Source organism: Oryzias melastigma, linkage group LG6 (genome assembly GCF_002922805.2).
Source record: "Oryzias melastigma strain HK-1 linkage group LG6, ASM292280v2, whole genome shotgun sequence".
NCBI lineage: Eukaryota > Metazoa > Chordata > Actinopteri > Beloniformes > Adrianichthyidae > Oryzias > Oryzias melastigma.
The window spans coordinates 25,580,714-25,596,976 of NC_050517.1; the positions used below are offsets into that span (position 1 = coordinate 25,580,714).

At 37.3% G+C, this 16,263-nt stretch overlaps 1 protein-coding gene across 1 annotated transcript in view; it reads left to right on the top strand.

Moving 5' to 3' along the window:
- Positions 1-10,345, top strand: part of LOC112152670 (myosin-4) — a gene marked incomplete in the record, with an annotated part of 23,002 nt that extends 12,657 nt beyond the window's left edge. Inside the window, 9 exon segments of the mRNA XM_024282384.2 lie at positions 1,405-1,509; positions 2,091-2,201; positions 2,311-2,445; positions 3,090-3,252; positions 3,398-4,812; positions 5,451-5,550; positions 5,649-5,782; positions 8,953-9,029; positions 9,850-10,345. Coding sequence (XP_024138152.1) covers positions 1,405-1,509; positions 2,091-2,201; positions 2,311-2,445; positions 3,090-3,252; positions 3,398-4,812; positions 5,451-5,550; positions 5,649-5,782; positions 8,953-9,029; positions 9,850-10,027 — 2,418 coding nt within the window.
- Between the last annotated feature and the right edge of the window lie 5,918 nt (positions 10,346-16,263).

Genomic DNA, 16,263 nt, shown 5'->3' on the forward strand with positions numbered 1-16,263 from the left:
GGCTTTATAATCTTTATGAGTTTGAGTGAAAATTAGGATTTTTTGGGGGTGATGGAGGACATATACAAAGAAAATTAAGCGTAAAACTGCATTTCTGAGTATTCCTTTATTAAAATCGTTGTGAATCAGGAGCAGACAAATAAATGCTGGTTAAAAACGGCTAATTTCTGATGTAGAAAATATGCTGGACGGGCCACGAACTCCCTGCTCCGCTCCACTTGTAGGCGGCAGTACATCTTTTTTTTCCCTCGTCTGAGCTGGCATCTAGCTCAAAACTGTACAGCTGGATAGCTCCAATATTGCCACATTTGTTGCACCGGTAATATTAGGTTGAGGTGTGAGGGGCTGTAAGCTAGTGGGAGAGTGTGTAAACAGAGAACTCTCAGCAATGGTTGCTCTGCGCCAATGGCCTTGAACAAAACTCTGAGAGAAATTTCTATTGAACTCCTGCTGCTCTGCAGAAACTATGTTCTAGAAAACGATCCAATCACATGATCAGAATTCGGTCCTGATCAGGTAGTGTCAGACTCAATACAAATTGGGTGCCATCTCCCAATCAAGATAAAATATTTGTTTTTTTTTTATTATTTTGATCAGTGCTGTATGTTTAAGGCTCGCCATTTCAAATAAATGCTCTGGTAGACGTCATCATATCATGAATTATTCATCTCACTGCCATAGAGCGCAGCAGCATACGAAGCACAAAAACATTTAGGTAAAGTTAGCAAGATATTCACAGATTCTGACTCTAGAACTATTTTAACAAACATTTAAAACTGAGGAAACATCTCTTACTTTATGTCTAAATGCAAACAACGACCTACAAAGGCATTTCAGCTGAAAAAAATCTGATTTTTGTTTCTTTTAAATTAAAATTCCATTCTCTGTACTACCCAAAGAGAATCAGCAGTGAGGCTGCTGCAAAGTGCAGGCTCTGGAAGAAGGTGATTAAAAAAATAAATCAATAAGTCGATAACCTCTAAAAAAAACAAAACAACCAAAATGATAAATAGTTACACCGATATGAGCTAGTCATAAAAAACCCTTAACTTTCTCACATGGCATGAATGATTTTTACTAGCTCATAAGTAACATTTTTTCTAATTAATAGTTGCATTATTTTTACTTAATTGCTCAAGCTACTTCACAGAAGTGCTCTGTTTGAGTGTTAAACAATACAAAAAGTGAATAAAATAAAAATGGGGACCAACCTGGATCAGTTTATGACAAAAAAAAGTATCAAATTGGGACTCTGTATCAATATTAAAATCAACTGATTCAAAATCAAATCTGAAACAAAAAAATCTGATTGTAATTGAAAGACCACTAGGAATACTTTTCAAAAAGCTCAAAAGATGATCGGAGTGGGTCTGTGAACGATTGTGTGTGTGTTTTGTTGTACAGGAGATGCTGAGGTCTCTGCAGCGCACACAGGAGCTGCTGCTGAGGCAAACACAGACAGTGAGGAGAGTAGAAATGAAGCTACAGACACAAACAGAGAAGTTCCAGGTCAGAACATTTGCTCAAAGGCACCATGGTAGAGTGAAGCAAACACTCCAGGAAGAAGTCGTCTGCCACTCCCCCCTAATTTTTCCTTAAATCTACTTTTTATCTATTTTATTATATCATATCACTTACTCTTGACTTCCGCCTTGTCCTTATTGTTTTTTTAATTATCTCACATTTAATTTTTTTAACGCTGACGTAAACTCTATTTATACCTATTTAAAGAATTATTACACAAAAAAATAAAATAAACGTTTGTGGTTCATAAATATGGAGTAATATATCACAGCATCCATATTTGTAACAACAGGCCCTTCCCCAGCTGAACGGCGGCCTGTGTGCTCCTTTGTTTACGGCCTCGCACTTTATCGTCTCTTTTCTGCTCTACCTCCTTTCTCATTTTAATTCTCACATTCATTCATTTATTAAAATCATTATCAAAATGACACAAGCCAGCTGATTTGTATAAGCAAGAAGTCCTCTTTCTCCCATCCCTGTTTCAGACCCTTTTGTTCCTGTTAAATAAACGTATAAAAAAATTTAGTATTGCATTAAAATCCTACGGGTAATTAATTTTACTGCAGGCCCTTCAGCACAAGCACGAGGTGACATGGGAGCAAAGCAAAGCGCTGCAGGACAGGCTGGCCCAACTCACCGAGAGCTTCACTGCTTCCAAAACCAGCTGGGACAAAGAGGTTAGACAGAACCTGGAGTTTGTAGACAGTCATGATTCAGTGTTTTATTACAGGTTTATTTTTATGTTGAAGAAATGCAGGTGTTTGACTTGTATGTGTCCATGAGCAGAAGGCGATGTTTTTGGATCAAATCAAGACAGAGCAGGAAGACCGACAAGCAGTGAGGAAAGCTCATGAAGATCTTCAACAGAAACACGCTGAGCTCTCCAAGAAGTTGATGGTCCAACACACAGACGAAGAGGAGGTACACAGCTCTCCATCAACGAGAAAACAACACTCAAAATGTGACCTCCTTTTAGCAAACAGAAACATTTAGATTATTTAGGTGGAGTTTTCTTTGAGCTTTTAAAATTAAAATTAACTCCATCAATTTGCTTGGTGGGTTGAACACATAAGCAACACACAAAAAAGTAAAAATTAAAGCATTGGTCCCCAACCTTTTTCAGGCCACAGAATAGACAATATTTTCATGGACCGGTCAAAAGTTGACATCTTTAAGCTTCTGGTTTCTGAAAATCTATTTAGAAAAAAGGATACTACAAAGAATTTGGTTTAAAATTTAGTTTTTTTTTTTGTTTGTTTGTTTTTTACATAGGATGAAGATTCATTGACACAAAGTTGTTGATTGGTATATAATTAGATTATAATTTATGTAGTTGGGTGTTGTTTCATTTGAGGGCAAAACAAACAAAAGATAGTTAGGAAATACACAAAACTGAACTTGAACCATGATTAGGTTAGAAAAAGAAAATAAAAGATGAACCTGAAAATCATCAGAATTTGTTGCTTTTTAACAGTTTTTTTTGTTTTTATGAAGACAAAAGTGAAATAAAGCTACAACATTTGCAGGTTATTTTTGTTTTCCATTAAATCTTTTTTATTATTCAGATGTATTCAGCAGAAGTGGACGACAAAGGTGAAATCCCTTGTGAGTCCATCCCCTGCTCTGAGCAACCTGATCTCAGCAGTCTGCAGAACCTCGTTTCCACTGAAGAAAATGAGAAGGAGCCTCAGAAGGAGACAGAAGCTGCTGATGCTGCAACAACTACAGGTCATTTATAGTTTAAAAACTCAATTATTGTTTTATTCAAAAACTTAACTCTCATGCTCCAAGAAACAAAGTATTTGATCTTTTCTAATTTTTTAAGATTCAACGCATTAAAATGGCCACAACATTTTCATGTTTTTTTTTTCAGGAGAAGAAATGCCAGATGAGCAGCCACATTCACCACCAACAACTACAAAAGACAACACACTCAGCCAGAGTACTGATCCAGGCCCATCCGGAGAGGCCAGTACAGCAAACAATGTTGTCAACAGCTGTGACACAGAGGAAAGAAATCAGAGCTCAAATTTTATTTCAAATGATCTGAAAGATGCTGACGCTCTCCAGAGGAACGTTAACTTTCCGACTGCATCAAGTCTGAACTGTGGGAGCCCAGATAAACTAGCAAATTTACAGACAAATGAAGAACATGACAAAGAATTTGAAGAAAAGGAAGAAAAGCACAACAAAGAACAGGAAGGCTGTAGTTTAAATCTTCAGGACAAAGAAGACATCCAAGATGAAAGTGGTGGAGATAAACAAATTCTGGATAATAGTAGTGTGTGTTTGGCAACAGAACCACACGGGCACCAAAACTCAGAAACACAAGGAATTGATAAACCAGATGGAGGCATAATGAATGAAGTGGAGCGGAGAGGACAGACAGCCCAGCACACACCAGACCCAAAGATAGCAGCTCAGGCCGATGCAGATATGACTGAAGACACGGCCGCTCTGCAGGTCAGTGACCCCGAGGATGCAGAGCCGCCTGTCTGTGAGCCCTCACAAACCCCCTCTCTAAAAGTCACAGTCAGTGATTGCTGTCAATTTAATGAGGCTGATCGAAAAGAGCATCTTGTTAGCACAGATGAGCAACAGAACTCCGTCCTTCAGGAAGAGCAGGCTCTCCACCACGATGTGGTCCAAACTTCATGTCAGGATTCTCAGTTACTTCAGAATCTGTCAGTTAACCAGGAAAATCCTCAGAGAAAAGCAACAGATTTTCCTACCAAATGTCCAGACACGTCAACCGACTTGACCTCACACCTGAATATCACACCTTTATCGGTTCACTCTCCTATGGAAATGAATGAAAGTCAAACAGAAGCTCGAGATTCTTCAGACCCTGATTCGATTGTGAAGCACGTTGATGAAAAACAAGTGGATCAGAAGTGTGAGTTTGTCGAAATGAACCAACTTCAAAGCCCATCTGAGGATGCCAAAGGTCATTTAAATGTGAAGACGTGTGAAAACAGCATCTGTACCACTGTAAACACAAATATTAGAACATCCTGTTCAGCAGAGGAGACTGCGCCCTATGATCCTGAAGAAGAAACTAAAAGATATCAAGAGCAAATGACAAACGACACACCCAGAGACACAGGAGAGGCAGTGAAAAAACTCAAAGCTTCCATCAATTCCAGTCATGAGAGCAACAAGTCACTGAAGATCAATGATTCCTCTGTGGCCGACGTGAAGACTTACAAGTCTTTATTTGACTGGAACAATAGTCAGAGGAAAGCTTTGGGCTCCCGAGAAAAGCCAGATCTGCATCCCTTCAGACAGGTATTTAAACATTCACAGGATCATATTAAATTCTCTTTTAGACTTCATTCACTTTTACTTTTATTAGACTCACAATATGTTTGCCCATACATGTATTCTTTGATTTTTAATTAAATTCAGTTACTGCTTGGACAACGATATTGTTTCCACACAACAAAATTGTGTCTTTAAAAGAAAACATAAATGAAGAAATACAGTTTTTCAGACATATTTGAGAACTATGGAAGCTTAATGCATTCAACTTAAAAAATGGTTATTTTTGTTCTAATTTTTTCATTTATAAAAAATAAAAAATTGGTGGTCTTTGTTCAAATTTTTTTCTGTGATTTTTGTCCTAATATATTTAAAACCTACAAAAGCAAATAACTAATAAGCAAATAAATTCATAACACATAAACTAAAAAAAAAAAAAATAGGAATCAAGGCATGAACACATGGCGGCTATTTGTGAAGATCATCCGTTTTTTTTTTTACACAAAAAAATTAAAACAAAGATCACCCATTTTGCCTTTTCTTGTTGTTTTAATTGAATGCAATTAAATATTTTTTTTGTTTTATGGTTGTTCCGTATGGAACAACTGCAACCGTAAATTCTACCTTTCAGTTTAGCATTTTAAAGTCTTTATTTTTCTCTCAAGGGAGGTTTTTTTTCTGGACTAAATTCCAGCGGATCTGACGAGATTCAGGCACGTCAAGCTGTCTCAGCATCACTGTTTATCAAAAGCAGGCAAAACAAAGGTGATGGCTGAAATTTATGTGAAGAACGCAAAGTACCACTGTTGAATGTTTGGGATCACCTGACAGTGACCCTTGTACATTTGTACTTGGTCTGACAGTCCCCCTGGTGATGTTGAGAGCGTCGGACCTGTTCAGCGCCTCCAGTGCAGATGCAGATATTTCAAGGAAACGACATGAAAGAGAGTGGGAAGCAAAAGGAAGGATTTGCAGTGAATCCCCAGCAGGGGAAACGGTCAGTTTTTAAGAAGTATTAGGATAACCTACAGATGTGAGAAACTAGAAAAATTTAAAGACCAACTCTGATGTCTTTAACAAGTTCTTGTGGTATTTTTCCAATGATGATGATGATGGACATATATGAAGAAAATTAAGCTCAAAATTGCATTTCTGACTATTTCTTTATAAAAATAGTTGTGAATCAAAAACAAACAAATGCAGTTTGAAAAAAGCGAATTTGTAGTAAAGATAATGGGTGGGCCAAAACAAGGGCGAGGTTGGCCCGCAAAATGGTCCTACTCACACTCAGTGGCAAATTTCTAATGAATTACTCTAGAAAACAACACAGGTTTTTGTGTTTTATTTTGCAAGAGATTTCAAATTCCAGATTAGACTGCATCAAAGTGTGTTAAGCTACAAAATAGGCACGTCCATCTTTGGAAAAGTTCGGATGTTCGTTTTTGTGGGAGAAACAGAAACACTGCTCAGGCCAGCTCTGGGTTGATGTCATAAAATGGGCACCACCCACAAGCAGCGAAAGGCGGAGCCTCAGAGATCAAGGCGTCTTTCTTCCTGGTCGGAAAAGGAGCATGCAAATATTTCATTAACAAATAGTTATTTTGTGTGCTAAAGGTAATATATGTGTAGATCCTTTAAAAATTTGGTCCAATCAAATCTATATTTTCTTATGTTGCATGTCAGACAGAACTCAGCAAATTGCTGGTTTGAAAATTCAACAAAAGTAAAGTACAAAGATAAAAAAAAAAAAACTTCCAATGTTTTTCTCTTTCTCTATATGTATGTATGAGTGTGTAAATAATTCTTAGGAATAGCCAGATAATCTTTAAGTTATGGCCTTGGAGCTGAATGGCTTTGCTTCTTTTTTTTCGAAGGACTGCATACCTCACAATGAAACAAATGGATTCAAGGTCAATTCTGGCCCTTAAAGTCTAAACTTCATCATTTTATAAGCTGTCTCCAAGTGGCCCTCGGGGGAGAACGTGTGCTGCAGCTTAATGAGTGTGCCAGTTAAATTATGCTGACATGTTCCTAAAGGTTTTTAGAATCTGTGATTCAGAGTGTGAACCTGTATTTGAGCATGAATGCTTTAAAATATTTTGGAGCTTTAAAACTCGTTTTCTCTTCGAGGTCACGTTAAGCCGGGTGTTGAGTGAAAGGACGGAGCTGATGTGCGTTGAACCCACAGATGCTCCGTAACAGCCAGACTGAGAACGAATGACCTGTGCAGGAAAAACTACCTAATGATGCTTGGGGTTCCTCTCCTCTTTCACTTACTCAGTCATTATCCGTCGCTCTCTCCGTCTTCCGCTCTCACTTCATCATTTGTCTCTCACTCACTCTTCTCCACTTTGTTGTTATTTCTCTCTTTTTCACTTTCTTTTCTTTTGTCACCATTGCTGCTCTGTCATTCAGTGTTTTATACAATCCAGGTGCTGGCAACTGAAGGAGATAAAGCACAAAATGCCTGAAGTGCAGCAGGAGGAAAGAGTGTTCTCATAGTTTAACAACTGCCGATGAACGCCAAAGCCTTCGTTTTTGTCGGTGGGAAACTCTGGAAATGTCACACAGAGTTCAGGCTGGCCCGGCCGTCTCTGGATACTGTTACACATCCTCTGCTACTGCTTCTTGCCTACCTTGCATTTGTTTATCAGTCGCTGTTGCATTTCTTAGGATGAACAGAGACGGGAGACGATCAAAACTGGTTTATGCTCTGAAGTATTTGGCTTTTTTCAAATATATCTGGATATATATCTGGATAAAATTGACTCAGTTATTACTGAAAGTAAAATCCTCAGTGTTCACTGAAATAACTAAACACTGACTATTTAATTTAAAAGTTGTGTGACAATTAAGCAAAAAAAAATCAAAGATTGCTTTTATATCCTTGCTCAAAAGTATCATTTGAAAATGATATTCTTTGGACTGATGAGACAAAACCAGAACTTGAATACTGAAACATGGAGGAGGTTGTGTTATGGTCTGGGACTACATTGCTGGACCTGTAACAGGGGGGGTTAAATCTGTTGGGTACGAAAAGCTGGTCAGAGTTAATGGTTTTTTTCAACAAATAATGATCCAAAATAGATTTGCTGAGGGTAAAATTTAAAAAATTTTCTGAAGTGAATCTAAATCCCATTAACATCTGTGGAAGAAGCTGAAAGATCCCGTCAGAGGAGAGGCGACACTTCACAGTAAACAAGGAGATCATATTGACAGTAACTAGCTAGGTTTCCATTGGCTATGAAACTGTGCAAATTGGATTTGTGCTAATAAAATTTACCTAATGGAAACAACAATTTAAAAAAAAACCTCACATTTATCGCTTGGAGGAAGCGGCTTTTGAGGCATAATGAAATTGATGTATTTCACAAAACTGCAATGGAAACACTTTTGTAGAATCAGATGGGTCACGTGACCAACAGTGACTGTACTGCTGAACCATCAGGTCCACAGGAGGTCTCACAGCATCACACAGCTCATCGAGATTTTAGGGTGTCATGCAGAATTGTTGGATCCATAGCTCCTCTGTAAAACCACCAACCACGATTTCCCAAAATCCCTTCATCTGAAGCCACCCCCACGTAGCTTGCCAATCCTTGACCTGAATAAGACGCCAACATCTCCTTTGATAGATGTTGATGAGCGCTAGTGCCGAAATTTGAATGTCTCTGCTGTAAATCAAAGTATTGTTCACATCCATTGAAAAGTTTTTTAATGACTTATTATGTAAGTTGATTTGTGTTTATTTGCATAATGAGGATTTAATGGAAATAGTGTGTGAAATTGTGTTTTTTGACATTTCTAGAATTTTGATAACAATCTGCACATATTTGTCATGGAAACACAGAGAATGAGATCCTTCGATTACAGTGATCGGCTACGTCTGAATTCATTCACTACTTCCTAACCCCTAAAAGACTATACATCAAATGATGTCACCCATTTTGCAAAGTAAAAACCTAATAATTATAAATCCACTTTCTTGTAAAGAAAAATGTGGATAATTATAAAGAGTATATATATATAGTCTGACTATATAAAGTGATTTACAAATAAAGTTTGATTTATTTAGTACATTTTGGGAGTTTAAAGTTGTTGCCATTGTGGGTGTTTTTCGATTCACCAAAAGGGGATCAATAATTTTTTGCATGTATTTCTTCATAGGCGAGAAAAGCTTCCATTAGTCATCTCCAAGATGTTTCTGGAACTGCTGGAAAACAATCACTGCAGAACATATCAGAGTAAGTGTGATGCTAATGAACATACATTTAATAATGAGATCCAAATCAACTTTCATAGTCCATAACATTCTGCCAGAACAGCAAACTTTCTTAAAGCCAGAGATCATTATTTTACAGCAATCCTTTTTTGTAGTTTTTTTATATCATGAATGGCAAATTTTTTTCTACAACAATAAATAAACAAGCAAATCTATTAAATTGACACTCATTAAAAGAAAACTTCACCTGTTTAGTATTTTATGTTTGTCATTCTTGCTTTATTTTATTTAAAAAAGGCAATGGATAAATATTTAATAAGCATATCTTTTGTCTTAAAAGATAATCTGAGCCTGGATTAAGTTATCATTGTTGATACTTTCAGAGTGTCTCTTTAAACTACTTTCCATATAGCAGCATTTTAGTTTGAAAAATAGATTTTCCCGAAACCAAAAGCTTAAAAAAATTAAACTCTGGTCTATTAAAATATTGTCTGACATTAATCTTGTGCATGGCCTAAAAAAGGTAACACTGCACTATCCCTCAGGCAGATCTCTGGATAAAAGGAGCATTATCTAAAAAAAAAAATAACTCACTTCTTAAAGGGCTATATAATGATTTAGTTAAAGGGATTTAGGGATGTGATTTTCTAATTTTGTGTAGTGTTAGCTCTCTTTTGTCTCCCTTTAACCCACAGACTTCTAAACGCTGAATCAATGTCCTAAGAGAGAAATTAAGTGTCGTTTTGTTTACTAAAGCATTTTACTTTTAAGCTTTTTTCAGCGGTTGTCTTCAATGCCAAATATTAAAGGGAATTCTTGCATTTTAACTTTATTTTACTCAGGTGTAGCAGAACTTCCACCTCAGCTGCGGGCCTGAGTTCAGGACCACAGTGGGACCCGTCCTTCCCTCCGGAGATGGAGAACCAGCAGACATTGCTTAGAGAACAGGTTTCCAAAATTGAACGATTCCTCAACAAAGAAAGACTCAGCACATCCAAAAGACAACGAACCGACAAATGACTCACCGTTACTCGTACCCTTTAGTGGCTGAGAAGGTTCAGGTTTACATGTTCAATTTTCTCTTGTATTCATCGCACTCTTTAGTCTTGGATTCTGTTTTGTATTAGTGCCTCAGGTTCTAGTTTTCATACAGGTTTTGTGTGAATCTGGATTGTTCATAACTACCTCGTAATTGGAGAACATATTTGAGCACAAATGCTACGTTTTAAAATTACATACAAAAATGTGATATTCACACACGGCAAAAGTTCATGTCAAACTGTGAGTTCTGTAAATTGTTGACCTGTTATCTACTAAAAAGGCAGCAACAAAAATCTATTTGTGAAGTGGTGAGTTTGACTTTAAGACTGAAGTTTACAATTACAAATTATTTATAGCTAACTTATTAGAATGAAATACTCGTTCACATGTCATTTCACAGCATAAAACGGATTAAACAGAGCATTGTGATTACTCACCAAGGCCAGGAACAATTAACACCCTAATTAAAGCGCTAATTAACAGTGTTGTGTGTCTCAGAGGGCCGTTAACTGGCCGTAAACACCTGTGGTCTGCGCGGCGTTGTGTTCCTGCTGTTGGTGAGGCAGACAGTTATGTGTAAACCACAACTGGTTTGTGCGTTAAACACTAATCAACCATCGTTTAGAGAAAGAACAATTAACAGTAAACATTTGGCCTGATGAGCAGAAATCAATTAGTGAATGTTAATGAACACACTTTAACAACCGTCTTGTTGACTTTATGTCCTCTGAGTGAAACATAAAGAGCATGCTGCAGCTGACCACACACCTGGAAGACTTTCTGTGTGTTTTTATGCATTCATTTACTAAAATATTTCAACTTTAGATGAATTCTAGTGAGTTCTAATTGATAAAATTACTACAAAGTTAGATAAACTTAACAAAAACTACATGAATCTATCAATCTGCATTTGCCAAAACGCAGACCATTAGTAGATAAATGTGATTGATCGGGGACAGAATGCAGTAACAAGACAACATGTAGAGAAAATAGACTCACCCCTCTTTGTGTGTGCGTAATTCTTGATTTGTGTGTACCTTTGGCTTTTTGTGTGCGTAATTGTTGATTCATAACTTATACATTTTGTGTATAACTTGGTGTACTTGCAATTGTGTATTCAAATGTACAAAAATTGCAAAATTAAAAAAAATACAAACTATTTTCACACATGATCAACATAAAATTACAACAACTTTGCACACAAATTTTTAAAGACTACGCACAAATCGCTTGTAACGCACACACAAACCCAAATTTAAATCCGATTTGACACTCTTTTCACGTCTACACACACAAAAATTGGGGTATTTTCTCTCCATAGGATAAAACTAGAACTTTTTCATTTAGTGGACCCAAATCTTCCCTTTTCTGACTTTCCTTGATTACACGTTCTTTTCCTCACATGACAATAATTCATTCTTTCATTATTGTATCTCGTAAATACTCTTCTGACTGCAGCTCATGCTTTTCAACGTAAAAAATTAATGTAAAATAGCTTACAGATCTGTTAGGAAAAGGTTTGTCCTTGTTAAAGGAGGTGTGGCAGAAGCATGAAGCAGTAGATGATAAATAGAGTATTTCTAAAGATATACTAAGAAAAAGTACATTTTCTTTTTCTAAACTAATAATTATATTTGTCTTCAAATTACAATCCACTAATAAACTCAACTTTGTTGAAACCTTTCAATTTAGAAGGGATAAAAGAGATGTAGAAGTTTTTAACATTAGAATCCAAATGACAAAAAGTTACTGGTTTTAAAATGAGACCAACAAAAATAAACTTTTTGTCACAGGATGCTTTAAAACCACAGCATCCACAGATGACCCTGTTAGGTTGATGCGAAAAAAACTCCACCCCCTTTTCCTCCTTTAAGCCTTCACAAAATCCTGTTCTAATTTTAAGGATGCAGACTTTAATGGCAGCAGAGGGTCTGCGTTTGATCCATCTTACTACACTTACTGATAATGAATATGCTCGAATGTTAATGTCCTCATAAAGAAATCCGGAGCGGTTGATGACTTGGACCATTGCCGCTGACCCTTATCCCCTGTGGGAGGAGGGGAGGAGAGGTGGAGGAGGTGCAAAAATATATTGGAGTTAATTTTAATACACTTGTGCACACAAACACATACAGGTTCAGTATTTTCGCAGTTTCGGTTTCTCCTCTGGCTTTATTGCCAACACCCACACACTCCCCACGTATAAAGTGTTGGCTCTTTGAAACAGCCAATTACCCTCCAGCTGGGGAGGAGACCTGCTTTTAATTACTGCTCATGGTTTTATATGGAGAGTAAATAAAGAGATCGCTGACATTCACATTCCATCGATGCGTCCCCAGGAGCTACTGCAGTGTTTAGGTTTTATTCAACTTCTAATCCTTCATAGATAGCAAAACCGTTGGGTCTCTTCATATATATATTTAAATGCTGAAATTGGTTTTAGCTGCAGTCTTAACAGGAATACATTAATGCCTAGTTTCCACTGAGCGGTCCAGATCGAACAGGACCGGACCAGTATGGTATATTGAGCATTTTCATTATAAAATGGGCCCATTAGGCCAGACCGATTCGTAGCATTTTTGGTCCCCTGTTTGCTGTAGGTCCATATAAAAAGGGAATGGACCAGTTAAAGCGGATCTTTTGTCGTCACACGATGAAATCCACTGATTGGCAGAAAGGTTTTACGACAACAACAACGTCCGACCAGCACTTTTCCCGACTCAAGATACAGGCCGAAAGTTTTGTCCTCTTTTCGGCAGTATTTTTTTTCCTCTTGCAATCTTCTTCAATCATCTCAAATTCTTTGCATTCAGAATTTATTATTCACGGGAGTCAGGGACTGGAGATACGGAGATCTGTTGTAGGTTCACCGTTCTGACACAGCTACGTCGTCAGTCTACACCCTGCATGTGCATTGATGGTTCAACACTCAATGGAAATGCTCTCTTGAATTGCCCGGACTATTCTAAACCAGCCAGAAGTGGACCGGTCCGGACCGCTCAATGGAAATGAGGCTTTAGTGTTTCCTGCTTTTCCATCAGTTAGGTCCTGATGAAATAATATTTTTAAAAATCCATTTACCGTGTTTTTCTGACTAAAAGTCACTTCTTCTGTCTGACTTCGATTGTTCATGCCTTTTTCTTTTTCTTTGGAACTGAGCTGGCATAAACAATGAACAATAAAACTAAACCAAACTAAAACTAAATACCAGAGTACAAGTTGCAGATGCCAAAAAAAAAGCAGAATAAAGAAAAAAAATCATAAATAAGTCACACTAGAGTTTAAATCGCACTTTAGGGTGAAATTTATTTTACAAAATATTTATACCATATAGTTTAAAAAATACATATAAGTCACTCCTGAGTATAAGTCGCACTTCCAGCCAAACTATGCAAAGAACACAGTTTATTCTATGAAAAACATTGTAATTTGTTTACAAAGCAACAATACAAAAAAACAATGCTGTTAAAACAGAAAGAAAGGATCCTTTAGTTCAGATCACTTCAATAAGGTCCAACTGTTCCAGTTTGTGATGCTGAACCAGATCTCTTCAAAGGATTCCTTGAACAATCCCGTTTGCTGTGCCAGCAAAAAACAGTGACTGTAAAAAGTAACACTTTCATCCAGACCGAAGAACAGGAAGAAAGTTCCAGAACAAGGCTCAGAGACGGTCAGCGATTATCCACTGGGACTGAGCAAGTTTTTAAGGACAAGATAGAGACAGAAAAACACTGGAACATCTGATACAAGACAAAAGAGCCAGACAGATATAAACTACAGAAAAGAGCAAACAGAAAGTAGACTACATCTGAAACATTGGAGCAAAATAGGAGGTGAGTCAGCAACTGCATTAGTTAAAGAACAATGTAGACGAGTATAGAATCAACTGGAACATGTCTCAAGACAAAAGCGTGACAATAGTAGCTCTGCAGTTGGATGAAATTCAACAATGAGAGGAAAAGATGCAGACAGACATTTAGGAACAAAAATAGGGTCATTCTCTGGAGTTTTAGAAGCTTTCTGAGATGTAGGTTTCTACCTACCCAATGAAAGATGAAAGATGCTTGGTGCAAAATGTCAAAGTGGAAAATATTTAGAAAATCTTTGGTGTTTTCTTTCACAGCTCTATTCTCATATATAGGACTTGGTGTCATATAACTGTGTTTGGGCACAAACTTCAATTATTCATTTCTCCGTCATGATTGATCGACTTAGAAACTTGCCTAACACATGAAGGCGAGAGTTTTTGAAGTGGAAGTCCTGGATCTGTACATGTTTGGATGGACCTTTTATTGGAAGCAGTCACTTTAACACGTGCTTCCGAGTCTGTTGTGAATGTACGAACAGGGTCCAAAGTTAAAATAAAGTTTTCTTTTTTAGTTATTTTGAACTTCCAGTTCTGGACATCTGGTTCTGGACGTTGATGGCTGTAGCTATGTCCTCTTCATGTTCTGTCCTATCCAAGTTACAGACTCTTACCTCAAGTTTGCAACAGATCACTTCTTTGAGTATTCGTTGTGACAAACTCAGCTTTATGCACTGACATGATTCACATGGCAAACATGCAGAAATGGAAAATAACTTCACACACACTCCCCACCCACCTTAAGCTTCTTCCTCACAAGCAGGGGCCCGAACAGCAAAGAAAAATAGACCAAGTCGCAAGTTTGAATTCATCCCTGATTTACGACCCAATTTTATTGAAATTCTGTACATGAGAAGGGAGGAAGGCAATATATTTGCCAATCCTCCAGCTAAATGGGTTTCACCACCTCTAAACAATGTTGAATATCCCGAGGTTATGGGGCCATGTTTTGTCATATTATACCTCTTTGCCTCAAAAGCCATCACAGTAAATCTAGCCGGGAAGTCGCATTAAACAGCGCAGGAGATGTCAGCTGAGACGGAGGCTGAGTGCAATCCTGGCACTCCGAGAGGACTCTGCAGTCTCAAAGTGAAGAAGTGCAGCTGCTCCTTCAGCCCTGTAAAAATACTTAAGGGAGCAGATGATTATAAGAAGGACTCCACACTAAAACAGACTCGGTTTGCTCTGTTGAGATATGCTTGTTGACATTAATGGTCGAATAGATATGAGTCCGTTTTTTTATTCCAAACTTTTAAAAAGAACTGACCACACAGCACTTTAACATCTTTTACAGACAAATTTGTCTAGTGAAGTTCAAACAAACTATCCGTTTCTGAAACTTTGAAAATTAATATTTTAAAAATACTGTTTAAAAACAGGAAGTACCCTCTGGTCCCAAAAAGCTGAAATTCCATTGATTTATATTGAGAAATAAACTATTACTAGTCATTTTATTTGTCAGAATAACTGTTCTTACTCTGACGCCTCTTTTTTTAACATGTTTTTGCTAATCCTATTTTTTAATAATATTTTTGCTGTAGTAAGTTATAAAGTGACCAATCAGATGCATCAATAAAAGTAGGTGGTCTGCATCGAACGTTTGAAGTGTTTGATTGACAGGGGTGTGGCCTTCTAACATGCTTATTACTGATTGGAGAGAGTGATATAATTTAAAATACAAAAATAGAACTTTATTAATTTTACACAGGAGAATTTCACACAATTTTGAAATAGGTTTCAGCCAAAATGAGATCAGACAGACAACAGAAACACACGTAAAGTTCAAGGTTGACTGCAGAGGAGCAGTAAAAAGACTCACCTTGTTTAGTATTGGTGTAGATGGATTAACAGAGGAGGGTAAGGCTGCAAGTGGCATTAAAAGTTGCATATATGTGTACAATGTGCAGATACAAGAAAAAATATATGCACAGTTTAAACACAGAAGCACATGAGAACATAAAGTTTAGTTGGTGGGTTGGTTGTTCCCTTTGGATTAATCTCTTATCAGTGACTACATTGAAGATGCATAACTCTAGACTCCTAAAGCAAAAAAAAAATGGTCAAACAAAAACTCTTCTGCTTACCTTTGAAGATTTCCATAGTGGCATGACCTCAAAGATTCATCAGGGAGGAATTTAGGAAATGATTGCTGAAATGAGGCCTTGGGTTGTTTCCGGATTCCTACTCACTACCTAGGGCACTGTATAGTGTGTTCACCATTTTGTAGTGCTGTATGACTCTTCAAGTCCAAAATCAAGTGCCCTAAAACCAGAGGTGGGACCAAGTCATTGTTTTGCAAGTCCGAGTCAAGTCCCAAGTCTTTGTCCTCAAGTCCGAGTCAAGTCCCAAG